Genomic DNA, 18,899 nt, shown 5'->3' with positions numbered 1-18,899 from the left:
AACACCAGCTAGAACAGAGAGAGATATTAGTATATAACACCAGCTAGAACAGAGAGAGATGACAGAGTATATAACACCAGCTAGAACAGAGAGAGATGAGAGTATATAACACCAGCTAGAACAGAGAGAGATGAGAGTATATAACACCAGCTAGAACAGAGAGAGATGAGAGTATATAACACCAGCTAGAACAGAGAGAGATGAGAGTATATAACACCAGCTAGAACAGAGAGAGATTAGAGTATATAACACCAGCTAGAACAGAGAGAGATGAGAGTATATAACACCAGCTAGAACAGAGAGAGATGACAGAGTATATAACACCAGCTAGAACCGAGAGAGATTAGAGTATATAACACCAGCTAGAACAGAGAGAGATTAGAGTATATAACACCAGCTAGAACAGAGAGAGATTAGTATATAACACCAGCTAGAACAGAGAGAGATTAGAGTATATAACACCAGCTAGAACAGAGAGAGATTAGAGTATATAACACCAGCTAGAACAGAGAGAGATGAGAGTATATAACACCAGCTAGAACAGAGAGAGATTAGTATATAACACCAGCTAGAACAGAGAGAGATTAGTATATAACACCAGCTAGAACAGAGAGAGATTAGTATATAACACCAGCTAGAACAGAGAGAGATGACAGAGTATATAACACCAGCTAGAACCGAGAGAGATTAGTATATAACACCAGCTAGAACAGAGAGAGATGACAGAGTATATAACACCAGCTAGAACAGAGAGAGATTAGAGTATATAACACCAGCTAGAACAGAGAGAGATTAGAGTATATAACACCAGCTAGAACAGAGAGAGATGACAGAGTATATAACACCAGCTAGAACAGAGAGAGATGACAGAGTATATAACACCAGCTAGAACAGAGAGAGATGACAGAGTATATAACACCAGCTAGAACAGAGAGAGATTAGAGTATATAACACCAGCTAGAACAGAGAGAGATGAGAGTATATAACACCAGCTAGAACAGAGAGAGATGACAGAGTATATAACACCAGCTAGAACAGAGAGAGATTAGAGTATATAACACCAGCTAGAACAGAGAGAGATATTAGTATATAACACCAGCTAGAACAGAGAGAGATTAGTATATAACACCAGCTAGAACAGAGAGAGATGACAGAGTATATAACACCAGCTAGAACAGAGAGAGATGACAGAGTATATAACACCAGCTAGAACAGAGAGAGATGACAGAGTATATAACACCAGCTAGAACAGAGAGAGATTAGTATATAACACCAGCTAGAACAGAGAGAGATTAGTATATAACACCAGCTAGAACAGAGAGAGATGACAGAGTATATAACACCAGCTAGAACAGAGAGAGATTAGAGTATATAACACCAGCTAGAACAGAGAGAGATGACAGAGTATATAACACCAGCTAGAACAGAGAGAGATTAGTATATAACACCAGCTAGAACAGAGAGAGATTAGTATATAACACCAGCTAGAACAGAGAGAGATGACAGAGTATATAACACCAGCTAGAACAGAGAGAGATGACAGAGTATATAACACCAGCTAGAACAGAGAGAGATTAGTATATAACACCAGCTAGAACAGAGAGAGATGACAGAGTATATAACACCAGCTAGAACAGAGAGAGATGAGAGTATATAACACCAGCTAGAACAGAGAGAGATGACAGAGTATATAACACCAGCTAGAACAGAGAGAGATTAGAGTATATAACACCAGCTAGAACAGAGAGAGATGACAGTATATAACACCAGCTAGAACAGAGAGAGATGACAGAGTATATAACACCAGCTAGAACAGAGAGAGATTAGAGTATATAACACCAGCTAGAACAGAGAGAGATGAGAGTATATAACACCAGCTAGAACAGAGAGAGATGAGAGTATATAACACCAGCTAGAACAGAGAGAGATTAGTATATAACACCAGCTAGAACAGAGAGAGATGACAGTATATAACACCAGCTAGAACAGAGAGAGATGACAGAGTATATAACACCAGCTAGAACAGAGAGAGATTAGTATATAACACCAGCTTGAACAGAGAGAGATGACAGAGTATATAACACCAGCTAGAACAGAGAGAGATTAGTATATAACACCAGCTAGAACAGAGAGAGATGACAGTATATAACACCAGCTAGAACAGAGAGAGATGACAGAGTATATAACACCAGCTAGAACAGAGAGAGATTAGTATATAACACCAGCTAGAACAGAGAGAGATTAGAGTATATAACACCAGCTAGAACAGAGAGAGATGAGAGTATATAACACCAGCTAGAACAGAGAGAGATGACAGTATATAACACCAGCTAGAACAGAGAGAGATGACAGAGTATATAACACCAGCTAGAACAGAGAGAGATGAGAGTATATAACACCAGCTAGAACAGAGAGAGATGACAGTATATAACACCAGCTAGAACAGACAGAGATATTAGTATATAACACCAGCTAGAACAGAGAGAGATATTAGTATATAACACCAGCTAGAACAGAGAGAGATATTAGTATATAACACCAGCTAGAACAGAGAGAGATGACAGAGTATATAACACCAGCTAGAACAGAGAGAGATGACAGTATATAACACCAGCTAGAACAGAGAGAGATGACAGAGTATATAACACCAGCTAGAACAGAGAGAGATGAGAGTATATAACACCAGCTAGAACAGAGAGAGATGACAGTATATAACACCAGCTAGAACAGAGAGAGATGAGAGTATATAACACCAGCTAGAACAGAGAGAGATTAGTATATAACACCAGCTAGAACAGAGAGAGATGACAGAGTATATAACACCAGCTAGAACAGAGAGAGATTAGAGTATATAACACCAGCTAGAACAGAGAGAGATGACAGAGTATATAACACCAGCTAGAACAGAGAGAGATTAGTATATAACACCAGCTAGAACAGAGAGAGATGACAGAGTATATAACACCAGCTAGAACAGAGAGAGATTAGTATATAACACCAGCTAGAACAGAGAGAGATGACAGTATATAACACCAGCTAGAACAGAGAGAGATGACAGAGTATATAACACCAGCTAGAACAGAGAGAGATGAGAGTATATAACACCAGCTAGAACAGAGAGAGATGACAGTATATAACACCAGCTAGAACAGAGAGAGATGAGAGTATATAACACCAGCTAGAACAGAGAGAGATTAGTATATAACACCAGCTAGAACAGAGAGAGATGACAGAGTATATAACACCAGCTAGAACAGAGAGAGATGACAGAGTATATAACACCAGCTAGAACAGAGAGAGATGAGAGTATATAACACCAGCTAGAACAGAGAGAGATGACAGTATATAACACCAGCTAGAACAGAGAGAGATTAGAGTATATAACACCAGCTAGAACAGAGAGAGATTAGTATATAACACCAGCTAGAACAGAGAGAGATTAGAGTATATAACACCAGCTAGAACAGAGAGAGATGACAGAGTATATAACACCAGCTAGAACAGAGAGAGATTAGTATATAACACCAGCTAGAACAGAGAGAGATGACAGAGTATATAACACCAGCTAGAACAGAGAGAGATTAGTATATAACACCAGCTAGAACAGAGAGAGATTAGAGTATATAACACCAGCTAGAACAGAGAGAGATTAGAGTATATAACACCAGCTAGAACAGAGAGAGATTAGAGTATATAACACCAGCTAGAACAGAGAGAGATGACAGAGTATATAACACCAGCTAGAACAGAGAGAGATTAGAGTATATAACACCAGCTAGAACAGAGAGAGATTAGAGTATATAACACCAGCTAGAACAGAGAGAGATTAGAGTATATAACACCAGCTAGAACAGAGAGAGATGACAGAGTATATAACACCAGCTAGAACAGAGAGAGATTAGAGTATATAACACCAGCTAGAACAGAGAGAGATGAGAGTATATAACACCAGCTAGAACAGAGAGATATTAGTATATAACACCAGCTAGAACAGAGAGAGATTAGAGTATATAACACCAGCTAGAACAGAGAGAGATATTAGTATATAACACCAGCTAGAACAGAGAGAGATGACAGAGTATATAACACCAGCTAGAACAGAGAGAGATGACAGAGTATATAACACCAGCTAGAACAGAGAGAGATGACAGAGTATATAACACCAGCTAGAACCGAGAGAGATGACAGAGTATATAACACCAGCTAGAACAGAGAGAGATATTAGTATATAACACCAGCTAGAACAGAGAGAGATATTAGTATATAACACCAGCTAGAACAGAGAGAGATTAGACCCTATATCTAGTTGATTCCCCACTAGGGTCAATACATCTAGTTGATTCCCTACTAGGGTCAATACGTCTAGTTGATTCCCTACTAGGGTCAATACATTTAGTTGATTCCCTACTAGGGTCAATACAGCTAGTTGATTCCCTATATCTAGTTGATTCCCTACTAGGGTCAACACATTTAGTTGAGTCCCTACTAGGGTCAATACATCTAGTTGATTCCCTACTAGGGTCAATACATCTAGTTGATTCCCCACTAGGGTCAATACATCTAGTTGATTCCCCACTAGGGTCAATACGTCTAGTTGATTCCCCACTAGGGTCAATACATCTAGTTGATTCCCCACTAGGGTCAATACGTCTAGTTGATTCCCCACTAGGGTCAATACGTCTAGTTGATTCCCCACTAGGGTCAATACATCTAGTTGATTCCCTACTAGGGTCAATACATTTAGTTGAGTCCCTACTAGGGTCAATATATCTAGTTGAGTCCCTACTAGGGTCAAAACATTTAGTTGAGTCCCTACTAGGGTCAATACATTTAGTTGAGTCCCTACTAGGGTCAATATATTTAGTTGAGTCCCTACTAGGGTCAATACATTTAGTTGAGTCCCTACTAGGGTCAATACGTCTAGTTGAGTCCCTACTAGGGTCAATACGTCTAGTTGAGTCCCTACTAGGGTCAATACATCTAGTTGAGTCCCTACTAGGGTCAATACATTGTATTATATTGTTGAATTGAGTTTTAATGTCTGGATTCTGTCAGCGTTCTCGGCATCACAGATTGGATCGGGCCCTTAGGTTTGGACCGAGGGAAATGGGCCAGACAAAACGGGTACATACCTTTCCCTTGGAATGTGGTACTCCCAGAGGACACTGGTGCACGCCGCCCAGCAGAGCAGCCACGGCGAAGCTGTAGCCGCTGACGGCCTCTGGAGAGCTCTTCAGGTTGTTGATGCGCTCCGCACAGCGCTCCAACAGCGGAGTCAGCTGATAGGGCAGCGCCACGGCAACGCAGCGTAAACACCAGGCCGCCGCCAAACGGGCCGCCATGCTGGGGTGGAGCAGCACAGAGGAGACCGTCTCCAGGAGACCTGAGGGGTCAGGGGCCAGGGTTACTTATGACTACCCTATAATTGTATACTTGTTAGGAGCCCTATAATTGTATACTTGTTAGGAGCCCTATAATTGTATACTTGTTAGGTGCCCGATAATTGTATACTTGTTAGGAGCCCTATAATTGTATACTTGTTAGGAGCCCTATAATTGTGTACTTGTTAGGAGCCCTATAATTGTGTACTTGTTAGGAGCCCTATAATTGTTTACTTGTTAGGAGCCCTATAATTGTATACTTGTTAGAAGCCCTATAATTGTATACTTGTTAGGTGCCCTATAATTGTATACTTGTTAGGTGCCCTATAATTGTATACTTGTGAGGACCTCACATTACATTATCAAGTGTATGAGGACTTTTTCAGTTGGTCCTGTGTGTGTGCCTGCATTCATGCATGGTGTGTGATTGATTGACTGTGTGTGTGTGTGTGTGTGTGTGTGTGTGTGTGTGTGTGTGTTTGAACAGTATATCCGGTGTGTGTGGGTGTGTGTGTGTGTGTGTGTGTGAATAGTATATCCAGTGTGTGTGTGTGTGTGTGTGTGTGTGTGTGTGTGTGTGTGTGTGTGTGTGTGTGTGTGAATAGTATATCCAGTGTGTGTGGGTGTGTGTGTGTGTGTGTGTGTGTGTGTGAATAGTATATCCAGTGTGTGTGGGTGTGTGTGTGCTGCATTCCTGCATGTCGTGTGTTCTGTGTAATGTCCTACCAATGGAGGGTTCCTGTATGAGCGGTGAGGATGTGGCACTAAGACTCTGCACCAGGCTGCCCAGCTCTTTGAGGGCACAGACCATCACGTGTTGACTGGCAGAAACATCAGCTGCTCCTGCCTTGTTCTCTCCACTGGTGTCATTCACTACTGCTTCTGGAGCGGGAGAGGAGAGAGGGAGGAGGGAGAGGGAAGGAGGAGGGAGGAGAGGAGGGAAGGAGGAGGGAGGAGGGGGAGAGAGGAGGAGGGAGGAGAGGGAAGGAGGAGGGAGAGGGAAGGAGGAGGGGGGAGAGGGAAGGAGGAGAGGGAAGTAGGAGGGAAGGAGGAGGGAGGAGAGGGAAGGAGGAGGGAGGAGAGGGAGAGGGAAGGAAGAGGGAGGAGAGGGAGAGGGAGAGGGAAGGAGGAGAGGGAGAGGGGAGGAGGAGAGGGAGAGGGGAGGAGGAGAGGGAGAGGGGAGGAGGAGAGGGAGAGGGGAGGAGGAGGGAGGAGGAGAGGGAGAGGGAAGAAGGAGGGATGAGGGAAGAAGGAGGGATGAGAGGGAGAGGGAAGAAGAGGGGTGAGAGGGAAAGGGAAAAAGGAGGGAGGAGAGGGAGAGAGGGAAAGAGGAGGGAGGAGAGAAGAGTGAAGGAGGAGGGAGGAGAGGAGAGGGAAGGAGGAGGGAGGAGAGGAGAGGGAAGGAGGAGGGAGGAGAGAAGAAGAGAGGGAGACAGGAGAGGGAAGGAGGAAGAGGGGCCAAAGTAGTTTTGAGCACATTGTCAAGATGACTCATTGTATTATCGTTAACAGGTAACCTCTAGCTAACAGGCAAGCTCTAGCTAACAGGTAACAGGCAACCTCTAGCTAACAGGTAACAGGCAACCTCTAGCTAACAGGTAACAGGCAACCTCTAGCTAACAGGTAACAGGCAACCTCTAGCTAACAGGTAACAGGCAACCTCTAGCTAACAGGTAACAGGCAACCTCTAGCTAACAGGTAACAGGCAACCTCTAGCTAACAGGTAACAGGCAACCTCTAGCTAACAGGTAACAGGCAACCTCTAGCTAACAGGTAACAGGCAACCTCTAGCTAACAGGTAACAGGCAAGCTCTAGCTAACAGGTAACAGGCAACCTCTGGCTAACAGGTAACAGGCAACCTCTGGCTAACAGGTAACAGGCAACCTCTGGCTAACAGGTAACAGGCAACCTCTGGCTAACAGGTAACAGGTAACCTCTGGCTAACAGGTAACAGGTAACCTCTGGCTAACAGGTAACAGGCAACCTCTGGCTAACAGGTAACAGGCAACCTCTGGCTAACAGGTAACAGGCAACCTCTGGCTAACAGGCAACCTCGGGCTAACAGGCAACCTCGGGCTAACAGGCAACCGGTAACATCTAGCTAACAGGAAACCGTTAACATCTAGCTAACAGGAAACCGTTAACATCTAGCTAACAGGAAACCGGTAACCTCTAGCTAAACAGGTATTCTCTAGCTAAACCGGCAGCCTCTAACAGGCAACCTCTAACAGGCAACCTCTAACAGGCAACCTCTAACAGGCAACCTCTAACAGGCAACCTCTAACAGGCAACCTCTAACAGGCAACCTCTAACAGGCAACCTCTAACAGGCAACCTCTAGCTAACAGGCAACCTCTAGCTAACAGGCAACCTCTAGCTAACAGGCAACCTCTAGCTAACAGGCAACCTCTAGCTAACAGGCAACCTCTAGCTAACAGGCAACCTCTAGCTAACAGGCAACCTCTAGCTAACAGGCAACCTCTAGCTAACAGGCAACCTCTAGCTAACAGGCAACCTCTAGCTAACAGGCAACCTCTAGCTAACAGGCAACCTCTAGCTAACAGGCAACCTCTAGCTAACAGGCAACCTCTAGCTAACAGGCAACCTCTAGCTAACAGGCAACCTCTAGCTAACAGGCAACCTCTAGCTAACAGGCAACCTCTAGCTAACAGGCAACCTCTAGCTAACAGGCAACCTCTAGCTAACAGGCAACCTCTAGCTAACAGGCAACCTCTAGCTAACAGGCAACCTCTAGCTAACAGGCAACCTCTAGCTAACAGGCAACCTCTAGCTAACAGGCAACCTCTAGCTAACAGGCAACCTCTAGCTAACAGGCAACCTCTAGCTAACAGGCAACCTCTAGCTAACAGGCAACCTCTAGCTAACAGGCAACCTCTAGCTAACAGGCAACCTCTAGCTAACAGGTAACAGGGACATTGTAATATATCTATATTATTATCATGCATTAACAGTACTAAATATCAGCATTAAGACAGACAGCACAAAGGACTGAGGATTCATCATCACCAGGACATTTAATGAACCCACATATAATATAGCTGGGAGTTTGCATCAAATAGGACATCTGCCATGGTTTCTCTGCTGGCGAAAGATCGGCAAGACATCTGGATTTATGAAATGTATTGGCTTTAATAGATATGTTTTCCCCCTCTTACTTTAGTCTCATTCGAGATGGTTCCTATGATGAATTAAAACCCTCAGAGCTCAGTAGGAAGAAATTATGTTTTCTATGATATACAGTACTAGTCCAAAGTTTGGACACACCTACTCATTCAAGGGTTCTTTATTTTTACTATGTTCTACATTGTAGAATAACAGTGAAGACATCACAACTATGAAGAAATAACACATATGGAATCATGTAGTAACCAAAACAAGTGTTAGTCAAATCAACATATTTTTAATATTTTAGTAGCAACCCTTTGCCTTGATGACAGCTTTGTTCTCTTGGCATTCTCTCAACCAGCTGCACCTGGAATGCTTTTCCAACAGCCTTGAAGGAGTTCCCACACATGCTGAGCACTTGTTGGCTGCTTTTCCTTCACTCTGCGAGCCAACTCCTCCCAAACCATCTCAATTGGGTTGAGGTCAGGTGATTGTAGAGGCCAGGTCATCTGATGCAGCACTCCATCACTCTCCTTCTTAGTCAAACAGCCCTTACACAGCCTGGAGGTGTGTTGGGTCATTGTCCTGTTGAAAAACAAATGATAGTCCCACTAAACCCAAACCAGATGGGATGGCGTATCACTGCAGAATGCTGTGGTAGCCATGCTGGTTAAGTGTGCCTTGAATTCTAAATAAATCCCACAGTGTCACCAGCAAAGCACCCCCACACCATCACACCTCCTCCTCCATGCTTCACGGTGGGAACCACACATGCAGAGATCACCCGTTCACCTACTCTGCATCTCACAAAGACACGGCGGTTGGAACCAAAAATCTCAAATTTGGACTCATCAGACCCAAAGGACAAATTTCCACCAGTCTAATGTCCATTGCTCGTGTTTCTTGGCCCAACCGAGTCTCTTCTTCTTATTGGTGGCCTTTAGTAATGGTTTCTTTGCAGCAATTCGACCATGAAGGCCTGATTCTCCTCTGAACAGATGATGTTGAGATGTGTCTGTTAATTTATTTGGGCTGGTAACTCTAATACACCTATCCTCTGCAGCAGAGGTAACTCTGGGTCTTCCTTTCCTGTGGCGGTCCTCATGAGAGACAGTTAACTCTAATGAACCTATCCTCTGCAGCAGAGGTAACTCTGGGTCTTCCTTTCCTGTGGCGGTCCTAATGAGAGCCAGTTAACTCTAATGAACCTATCCTCTGCAGCAGAGGTAACTCTGGGTCTTCCTTTCCTGTGGCGGTCCTCATGAGTTATTCAAATTTTCCACATTGACCGACCTTCATGTCTTAAAGTAATGATGGATTGTCGTTTCTCTTTGTTTATTTGAGCTGTTCTTGCCATAATATGGACTTGGTATTTTACCAAATAGGGCTGTCTTCTGTATAACACCCCTACCTTGTCACAACACAACTGATTGGCTCAAACACAGGCAAAGGGTGGCTACTTTGAATAATCTCAAAAATAAAATATATTTTGATTTGTTTTGGTTACTACATGATTCCATATGTGTTATTTCATAGTTTACAATGTAAAAAAAATGAAGAAAAACCCTGGAATGAGTAGGTGTGTCCAAACTATTGACTGGTACTGGAGTAGAAAGATGGCCAGTTGACACAGACAGTTGACACAGACAGTTGACACAGAAGGTTTCAGAGGGAATCACAGAGTAAGAATCTGGAGAAGTTATTTTGTAAAAAAAATAAAATAAAAAGTGATTGTGATGATAGGATGGGAGTAATTCCAAATGATGTCACACACAAAAAGACCAATTACTTCATGTCTGTTTTGTTTTTTATAAAAGCTCCCCAGGGGGGGATAAAAGGCTTGCTTTTGCTGAGTGTGTGAGTTAATTGGTTAATTGCTTTTCATCTCTATAACAAGATAAAGTGATATATTTGTTTTTACAGGTTAGCAGGGTATAGTTAAATACACTATAGGGAGTGTGCAATGGTAACTGAGAGTTGCACAATTTCAGCAACTTCGCCAAAATCCCTGGTTTTCCAGAAATCCTGGTTGGAATATTACAGGGAGATAAGAAGGAAATACAGAATCCTCCAACCAAGATGTTCTGGAAACACAGGGAATTCTGGGAAAGTTGCCCTATCTACTGTACATATATTAAAGCCAGACTCAGCCCCAAATAAAATGTCCCCCCCCCCCCCGCCCCCCTGGTTTAAAACATCTTGAACTGTATAGATCAGGGACGGGCAACGCCAGTCCTCCAGGGCCTGATTGCTAGAACACCTTTTCCCCATCTATATCAAACACAGCTGATTAATCCAGAATCCTCCATGTCCCCCCCCTGGTTTAAAACATCTTGTACTGTATAGATCAGGGACGGGCAACGCCAGTCCTCCAGGGCCTGATTGCTAGAACACCTTTTCCCCATCTATATCAAACACAGCTGATTAATCCAGAATCCTCCATGTCCCCCCCCTGGTTTAAAACATCTTGTACTGTATAGATCAGGGACGGGCAACGCCAGTCCTCCAGGGCCTGATTGCTAGAACACCTTTTCCCCATCTATATCAAACACAGCTGATTAATCACATTGCATTCCAAACTGAAGATCCTGTTTAGGTGATTATTAGAGTCAGGTGTGTTAGCTGGGGCTGGGTGGGCAAAACTGTGACACCAAATCAGGCCCCCGAGGACTGGAGTTGCCAGACTGGAGTTGCCAGCCCACATGACTAGGGATGTGAGTGCTACAGGGTGGTAGTCATGTCAGGCCCCCGAGGACTGGAGTTGCCCTGGTCTACGGTGTCTGGGATGATGGAGTTGATGCATGCCATAACAAGCCTTTTAAAGCACTTCATGACTACAGATGTGACTGCTACAGAGGGCGGTGGTCACGTCAGGCCCCCGAGGACTGGAGTTGTTGACATGACGTCTGTCCTGGGTTTGTTTTGTCGCCCCGAACAGTTTGATATTTCATAATCACTTAATAACATGAGACTTACAGAGTCTGTCTTTAATGGGTTATAATCTCTATAGTAGTAGCAGTAAAATGTTAGTCTCATTCTGGAAAAACCTACAATGCATCCAAAATGCCACCCTATTCCCTAGTATAGTGTACCACCCTATTCCCTAGTATAGTGTACCACCCTATTCCCTAGTATAGTGTACCACCCTATTCCCTAGTATAGTGTACCACCCTATTCCCTAGTATAGTGTACCACCCTATTCCCTAGTATAGTGTACCACCCTATTCCCTAGTATAGTGTACCACCCTATTCCCTAGTATAGTGTACCACCCTATTCCCTAGTATAGTGTACCACCCTATTCCCTAGTATAGTGTACCACCCTATTCCCTAGTATAGTGTACCACCCTATTCCCTAGTATAGTGTACCACCCTATTCCCTAGTATAGTGTACCACCCTATTCCCTAGTATAGTGTACCACCCTATTCCCTAGTATAGTGTACCACCCTATTCCCTAGTATAGTGTACCACCCTATTCCCTAGTATAGTGTACCACCCTATTCCCTAGTATAGTGTACCACCCTATTCCCTAGTATAGTGTACCACCCTATTCCCTAGTATAGTGTACCACCCTATTCCCTAGTATAGTGTACCACCCTATTCCCTAGTATAGTGTACCACCCTATTCCCTAGTATAGTGTACCACCCTATTCCCTAGTATAGTGTACCACCCTATTCCCTAGTATAGTGTACCACCCTATTCCCTAGTATAGTGTACCACCCTATTCCCTAGTATAGTGTACCACCCTATTCCCTAGTATAGTGTACCACCCTATTCCCTAGTATAGTGTACCACCCACAGGGCTCTATAGGGCTCCACGTAGAGAATAAGGGACCATTTCAGATGCATAAGGCCCTAGAATGGCTGGAGATGTAAGAAACTGTCAATACCAGCAGAACTGTGCCTCCGAGCAGAGGTAAGAGCTGAGAAAAAGAACGAGAGAGAGAGAGAGAGAGAGAGAGAGAGAGAGAGAGAGAGAGAGAGAGAGAGAGAGAGAGAGAGAGAGAGAGAGAGAGAGAGAGACAGACAGAACAGGTGAGAGAGAGAGAGAGAGAGAGAGAGAGAGAGAGAGAGAGAGAGAGAGAGAGAGAGAGAGAGAGAGAGAGAGAGAGAGAGAGACAGACAGAACAGGTGAGAGAGAGAGAGAGAGAGAGAGAGAGAGAGAGAGAGAGAACAGGTGAGAGAGAGAGAGAGAGAGATCAGTAGAGTCAGAGGATGAGCAGAGCAAGCGAAAAGCCCACACAACAAAAGCACACCCACTCCAAAATGAGAGATGGAAAAACAACAACAAGAAGGCTTGTGTGTTGGAGAACCCCAACTTCCACTTAGTCAGTGGGAGACTGGACCAGTCAGTGGGAGACTGGACCAGTCAGTGGGAGACTGGACCTAAGTTGAAGTTGGGATTTGACCCTTTACAAAAGTACAAATTGTGAGAAAACAAGAAAGAAAAACCCCAAAGTAAAATCATAAGAAATTAGGATCAAATTAAACAAATTAAATGAAGTATATCTTAAATTATGAGAACTAAAATGCAATAATAATAATAATAATAATAATGTGGATGTGTACTTACTCTGTAAAGCTCTGAACCGTGAAATCTCCCCCCCATCTATCTCCTTACCCACAGCCCTCATCTGTTTACTGATAGCCTGGCAGATGTCTTTCCCCGCAGCGATCTGGGCCTTCTCCCCAAGCAGCCCCCCCAGAGTGGAGCGCAGCATGAACGACACACAGCGACGGGAGTACACCTGTTAACACACACACCCCCTTAGTGTTAACACACACACACCCCCTTAGTGTTAACACACACACACCCCCTTAGTGTTAACACACACACACCCCCTTAGTGTTAACACACACACACCCCCTTAGTGTTAACACACACACACACACACCCTTAGTGTTAACACACACACACACCCCCTTAGTGTTAACACACACACACACCCTTAGTGTTAACACACACACACCCTTAGTGTTAACACACACACACCCTTAGTGTTAACACACACACACCCCCTTAGTGTTAACACACACACACACACACCCTTAGTGTTAACACACACACACACCCCCTTAGTGTTAACACACACACACACCCTTAGTGTTAACACACACACACACCCTTAGTGTTAACACACACACACACCCCCTTAGTGTTAACACACACACCCCCTTAGTGTTAACACACACACACACACACCCTTAGTGTTAACACACACACACACACCCTTAGTGTTAACACACACACACACACACCCTTAGTGTTAACACACACACACACACACCCTTAGTGTTAACACACACACACACACCCCCTTAGTGTTAACACACACACACCCCCTTAGTGTTAACACACACACACCCCCTTAGTGTTAACACACACACACCCCCTTAGTGTTAACACACACACACCCCCTTAGTGTTAACACACACACACCCTTAGTGTTAACACACACACACACCCTTAGTGTTAACACACACACACCCCCTTAGTGTTAACACACACACACACCCTTAGTGTTAACACACACACACCCCCTTAGTGTTAACACACACACCCCCTTAGTGTTAACACACACACACACATCCTTAGTGTTAACACACACACACACATCCTTAGTGTTAACACACACACACACACCCTTAGTGTTAACACACACACACACATCCTTAGTGTTAACACACACACACACATCCTTAGTGTTAACACACACACACACATCCTTAGTGTTAACACACACACACACATCCTTAGTGTTAACACACACACACACACCCTTAGTGTTAACACACACACATACACACAAACACACCCTTAGCCCCTCTACTGTATAGAGCCCCCCTACTGTATAGAGCCCCTCTACTGTACATAGCCCCTCTCCTGTATATAGCCCCTCTCCTGTATATAGCCCCTCTCCTGTATATAGCCCCTCTCCTGTATATAGCCCCTCTCCTGTATATAGCCCCTCTCCTGTATATAGCCCCTCTCCTGTATATAGCCCCTCTCCTGTATATAGCCCCTCTCCTGTATATAGCCCCTCTCCTGTATATAGCCCCTCTCCTGTATATAGCCCCTCTCCTGTATATAGCCCCCCTCCTGTATATAGCCCCCCTCCTGTATATAGCCCCCCTCCTGTATATAGCCCCCCTCCTGTATATAGCCTGGTTACTGTATACAGCCTGGTTACTGTATACAGCCTCTACTGTATATAGCCTGGTTACTGTATATAGCCTCTACTGTATATAGCCTGGTTACTGTATACAGCCCCTCTACTGTATATAGCCTCTACTGTATATAGCCTGGTTACTGTATACAGCCCCTCTACTGTATATAGCCTGGTTACTGTATATAGCCTCTACTGTAATTATTCGCTGTTATTTACTTCCTTACGTATCTGAGTTGAAAATGCCATGGAACTTGTATTTCTCATTCGGTACATGAGAATTTAACGGTAATTTGTGTGTGTACTATGTCATCACACACAGTCTTTTATCGGCAAAAAGTATGTTTGATGAAAACACACCTACAGTAGGAAATGTAATGTTTTATGCAGATTTTAAAATGTATGTAGATATATATATGTATGTATGCTAACACAATGCTAACTTCCCTAGCATGGATAGCATAATGCTATGTGATTGTCATTGAAAACTCCCACAGCAATAGTTATGCTAACACAATGCTAACTTCCCTAGCATGGACAGCATAATGCTACTCACCGCCTCCACGTGTGTCTGGGTGGCCCGCGGGTGGCTGACCAGGTCCAGGACATGAGACAGGAACGTGGCAAAGTTCCGCTCCAGCCACTGGCCGCCCAGCGTGGTCACGAATACAACATATGCCTATTGGAGGAGAGAAGGAACATTACACGATTACATTATCACCTTATTATGAATGGTTATAACACCACCATCACCTCGTTATGAATGGTTATAACACCACCATCACCTCGTTATGAATGGTTATAACACCACCATCACCTCGTTATGAATGGTTATAACACCACCACCACGTTATGAATGGTTATAACACCACCACCACCACGTTATGAATGGTTATAACACCACCACCACCACCACGTTATGAATGGTTATAACACCACCTTATGAATGGTTATTACACCATCACCTTGTTACGAATGGTTATAACACCATCACCTTGTTACAAATGGTTATAACACCACCACCTTATGAATGGTTATAACACCAATATCACTGGTACCACACTCACCCCAATATCACTGGTACCACACCCCCCAACATCACTGGTACCACCACCCCCCCCCCAACATCACTGGTACCACCACCCCCCCCCCCCCCCCCCAACATCACTGGTACCACACACCCCCCAACATCACTGGTACCACACCCCCCCCCCCAACATCACTGGTACCACACCCCCCCCCCAACATCACTGGTACCACACCCCCCAACATCACTGGTACCACACACCCCCCAACATCACTGGTACCACACCCCCCCCAACATCACTGGTACCACACCCCTCAACATCACTGGTACCACACCCCCCCCCCCCCAACATCACTGGTACCACACCCCCCCCCCAACATCACTGGTACCACACCCCCCAACATCACTGGTACCACCACCCCCCCAACATCACTGGTACCACCCCCCCCAACATCACTGGTACCACACCCCCCCCAACATCACTGGTACCACACCCCCCCCCAACATCACTGGTACCACACACCCCCCAACATCACTGGTACCACACACCCCCCAACATCACTGGTACCACACACCCCCCAACATCACTGGTACCACACCCCCCAACATCACTGGTACCACACCCCCCAACATTACTGGTACCACACCCCCCAACATCACTGGTACCACACCCCCTAACATCACTGGTACCACAACCCCTAACATCACTGGTACCACACCCCCTAACATCACTGGTACCACAACCCCCAACATCACTGGTACCACACATACCACACACACACACACACACCAATATCACTGGTACCACACACACCAATATCACTGGTAGAACACACACACCATTATCACTGGTAGCACACACACACCAATATCACTGGTAGCACACACACACCAATATCACTGGTAGCACACACACACCAATATCACTGGTAGCACACACCAATCAGCGTGTTTGAGGGGATCAGTTTGAGCTGTCTGACTGTGCAGAATCACTCCTCTTCATCACATAATGATTAGTTACTGGGGATGAATGTGATTTGTAGATCTGTGATTCTCCAGTCGGACAGCGATGTCGTCCATCTCAAACAAGCACGTTATTATTCAACAACCTACCCAAACGGGAGGGACATCTACGTACCTGTGTGACTCCCACCCGCACCTCCCTGCTGACAGAGCCCCCTCCCTTCAGCATCTCCCCCCCGCTCTTCAGGAAGCCAGACCCCCCTCTTAGGAAGCCTGTAGCCATCAGCTCCAACACCTCGTCTAGCGTGGCGCGTTTCACGTTCTGACGCATCACTAGAGGAGACGGTAACATAGCATAGGGACAGAGGTCAGAGGTCAGGGGGGGAGGGGGACCTTGTAAAAGCCAGTATAATAATGATGATGATGATGATGATGATGAGGTGTATATGCAAGAATATATGCAAGTTTTTTTGAAAACAAAATATTTATATGATATTTCATGAAGAACCAAAAACAGTTAGTTGAATGAGTCTAAATATATACGAACGTTAAGCACAGGGTTTGGAGGGCTCTGAGATATGATCGTCAGTCAGCACAGGGTTTGGAGGGCTCTGAGATATGATCGTCAGTCAGCACAGGGATTGGAGGGCTCTGAGATATGATTGTCAGTCAGCACAGGGTTTGGAGGGCTCTGAGATATGATCGTCAGTCAGCACAGGGTTTGGAGGGCTCTGAGATATGATCGTCAGTCAGCACAGGGATTGGAGGGCTCTGAGATATGATCGTCAGTCAGCACAGGGATTGGAGGGCTCTGAGATATGATCGTCAGTCAGCACAGGGTTTGGAGGGCTCTGTTTGTGAATGTTAATATAGTCTATAGCCTAGAATGAAATACACGAGGAACATGGAAACACTGCAGCATTAGGAAAGCACCACTTCTGCAGCTTCAAAATGACTAAGACATATTTTAATAATGACTAAGACATATTTTAATAATGAGTAAGACATATTTTAATAACGAGTAAGACATATATTTTAATAACGACTAAGACATATACTAATTATTAAAATATATGTCTTAGTCATTATTAAAATAAGACATATATTTTAATAATGAGTAAGACACAAGGTAATCATGTAACTCTTGACATCCAGTTCCTATACTTGTGTAGTAACTTTCATTATTACAATAACATTGCTACATAGATATTTATTTATATTATAATTATATGTTTATTACACAGGCACAAGAACAGTTTAATGTTAAGTGTTACTAAGGATGCTAACCGTAACAAAATACGGCTGTTAAGTGTTGAATGGAAACTAAATATCCAAAAACGGCTTTCTTGAATAAACTAGAGCCAAGGCTGGAGGAAAACCATGAATAAACTAGAGCCAAGGCTGGAGGAAAACCATGAATAAACTAGAGCCAAGGCTGGAGGAAAACCATGAATAAACTAGAGCCAAGGCTGGAGGAAAACCATGAATAAACTAGAGCCAAGGCTGGAGGAAAACCATGAATAAACTAGAGCCAAGGCTGGAGGAAAACCATGAATAAACTAGAGCCAAGGCTGGAGGAAAACCATGAATAAACTAGAGCCAAGGCTGGAGGAAAACCATGAATAAACTAGAGCCAAGGCTGGAGGAAAACCATGAATAAACTAGAGCCAAGGCTGGAGGAAAACCATGAATAAACTAGAGCCAAGGCTGGAGGAAAACCATGAATAAACTAGAGCCAAGGCTGGAGGAAAACCATGAATAAACTAGAGCCAAGGCTGGAGGAAAACCATGAATAAACTAGAGCCAAGGCTGGAGGAAAACCGTGAATAAACTAGAGCCAAGGCTGGAGGAAAACCATGAATAAACTAGAGCCAAGGCTGGAGGAAAACCGTGAATAAACTAGAGCCAAGGCTGGAGGAAAACCGTGAATAAACTAGAGCCAAGGCTGGAGGAAAACCGTGAATAAACTAGAGCCAAGGCTGGAGGAAAACCGTGAATAAACTAGAGCCAAGGCTGGAGGAAAACCGTGAATAAACTAGAGCCAAGGCTGGAGGAAAACCGTGAATAAACTAGAGCCAAGGCTGGAGGAAAACCATGAATAAACTAGAGCCAAGGCTGGAGGAAAACCGTGAATAAACTAGAGCCAAGGCTGGAGGAAAACCATGAATAAACTAGAGCCAAGGCTGGAGGAAAACCATGAATAAACTAGAGCCAAGGCTGGAGGAAAACCGTGAA

At 44.4% G+C, this 18,899-nt stretch overlaps 1 protein-coding gene across 12 annotated transcripts in view; it reads right to left on the bottom strand.

Moving 5' to 3' along the window:
• Positions 1-18,899, bottom strand: part of heatr5b (HEAT repeat containing 5B) — a 100,043-nt gene that overhangs the window by 69,699 nt on the left and 11,445 nt on the right. For 6 of the 12 annotated variants that reach the window (XM_090201730.1, XM_090201736.1, XM_090201732.1 and 3 more), the window contains exons 7-11: positions 16,840-16,997; positions 15,231-15,353; positions 13,081-13,255; positions 6,108-6,263; positions 5,133-5,383 (exon numbers count right to left, since the gene is read on the bottom strand). In XM_090201730.1, the coding sequence (XP_090057856.1) occupies positions 5,133-5,383; positions 6,108-6,263; positions 13,081-13,255; positions 15,231-15,353; positions 16,840-16,997 (863 nt within the window). Of the gene's footprint in view, positions 1-5,132; positions 5,384-6,107; positions 6,264-12,397; positions 12,431-13,080; positions 13,256-15,230; positions 15,354-16,839; positions 16,998-18,899 lie in introns of all 12 variants that reach the window. The other 6 variants (XM_090201733.1, XM_090201739.1, XM_090201735.1 and 3 more) reach the window with 2 other exon arrangements.

The sequence above is a fragment of the Oncorhynchus mykiss genome, chromosome 16, assembly GCF_057628025.1.
Source record: "Oncorhynchus mykiss isolate SJ-2025 chromosome 16, ASM5762802v1, whole genome shotgun sequence".
NCBI lineage: Eukaryota > Metazoa > Chordata > Actinopteri > Salmoniformes > Salmonidae > Oncorhynchus > Oncorhynchus mykiss.
This window is presented reverse-complemented; position numbering and strand designations above follow the sequence as displayed.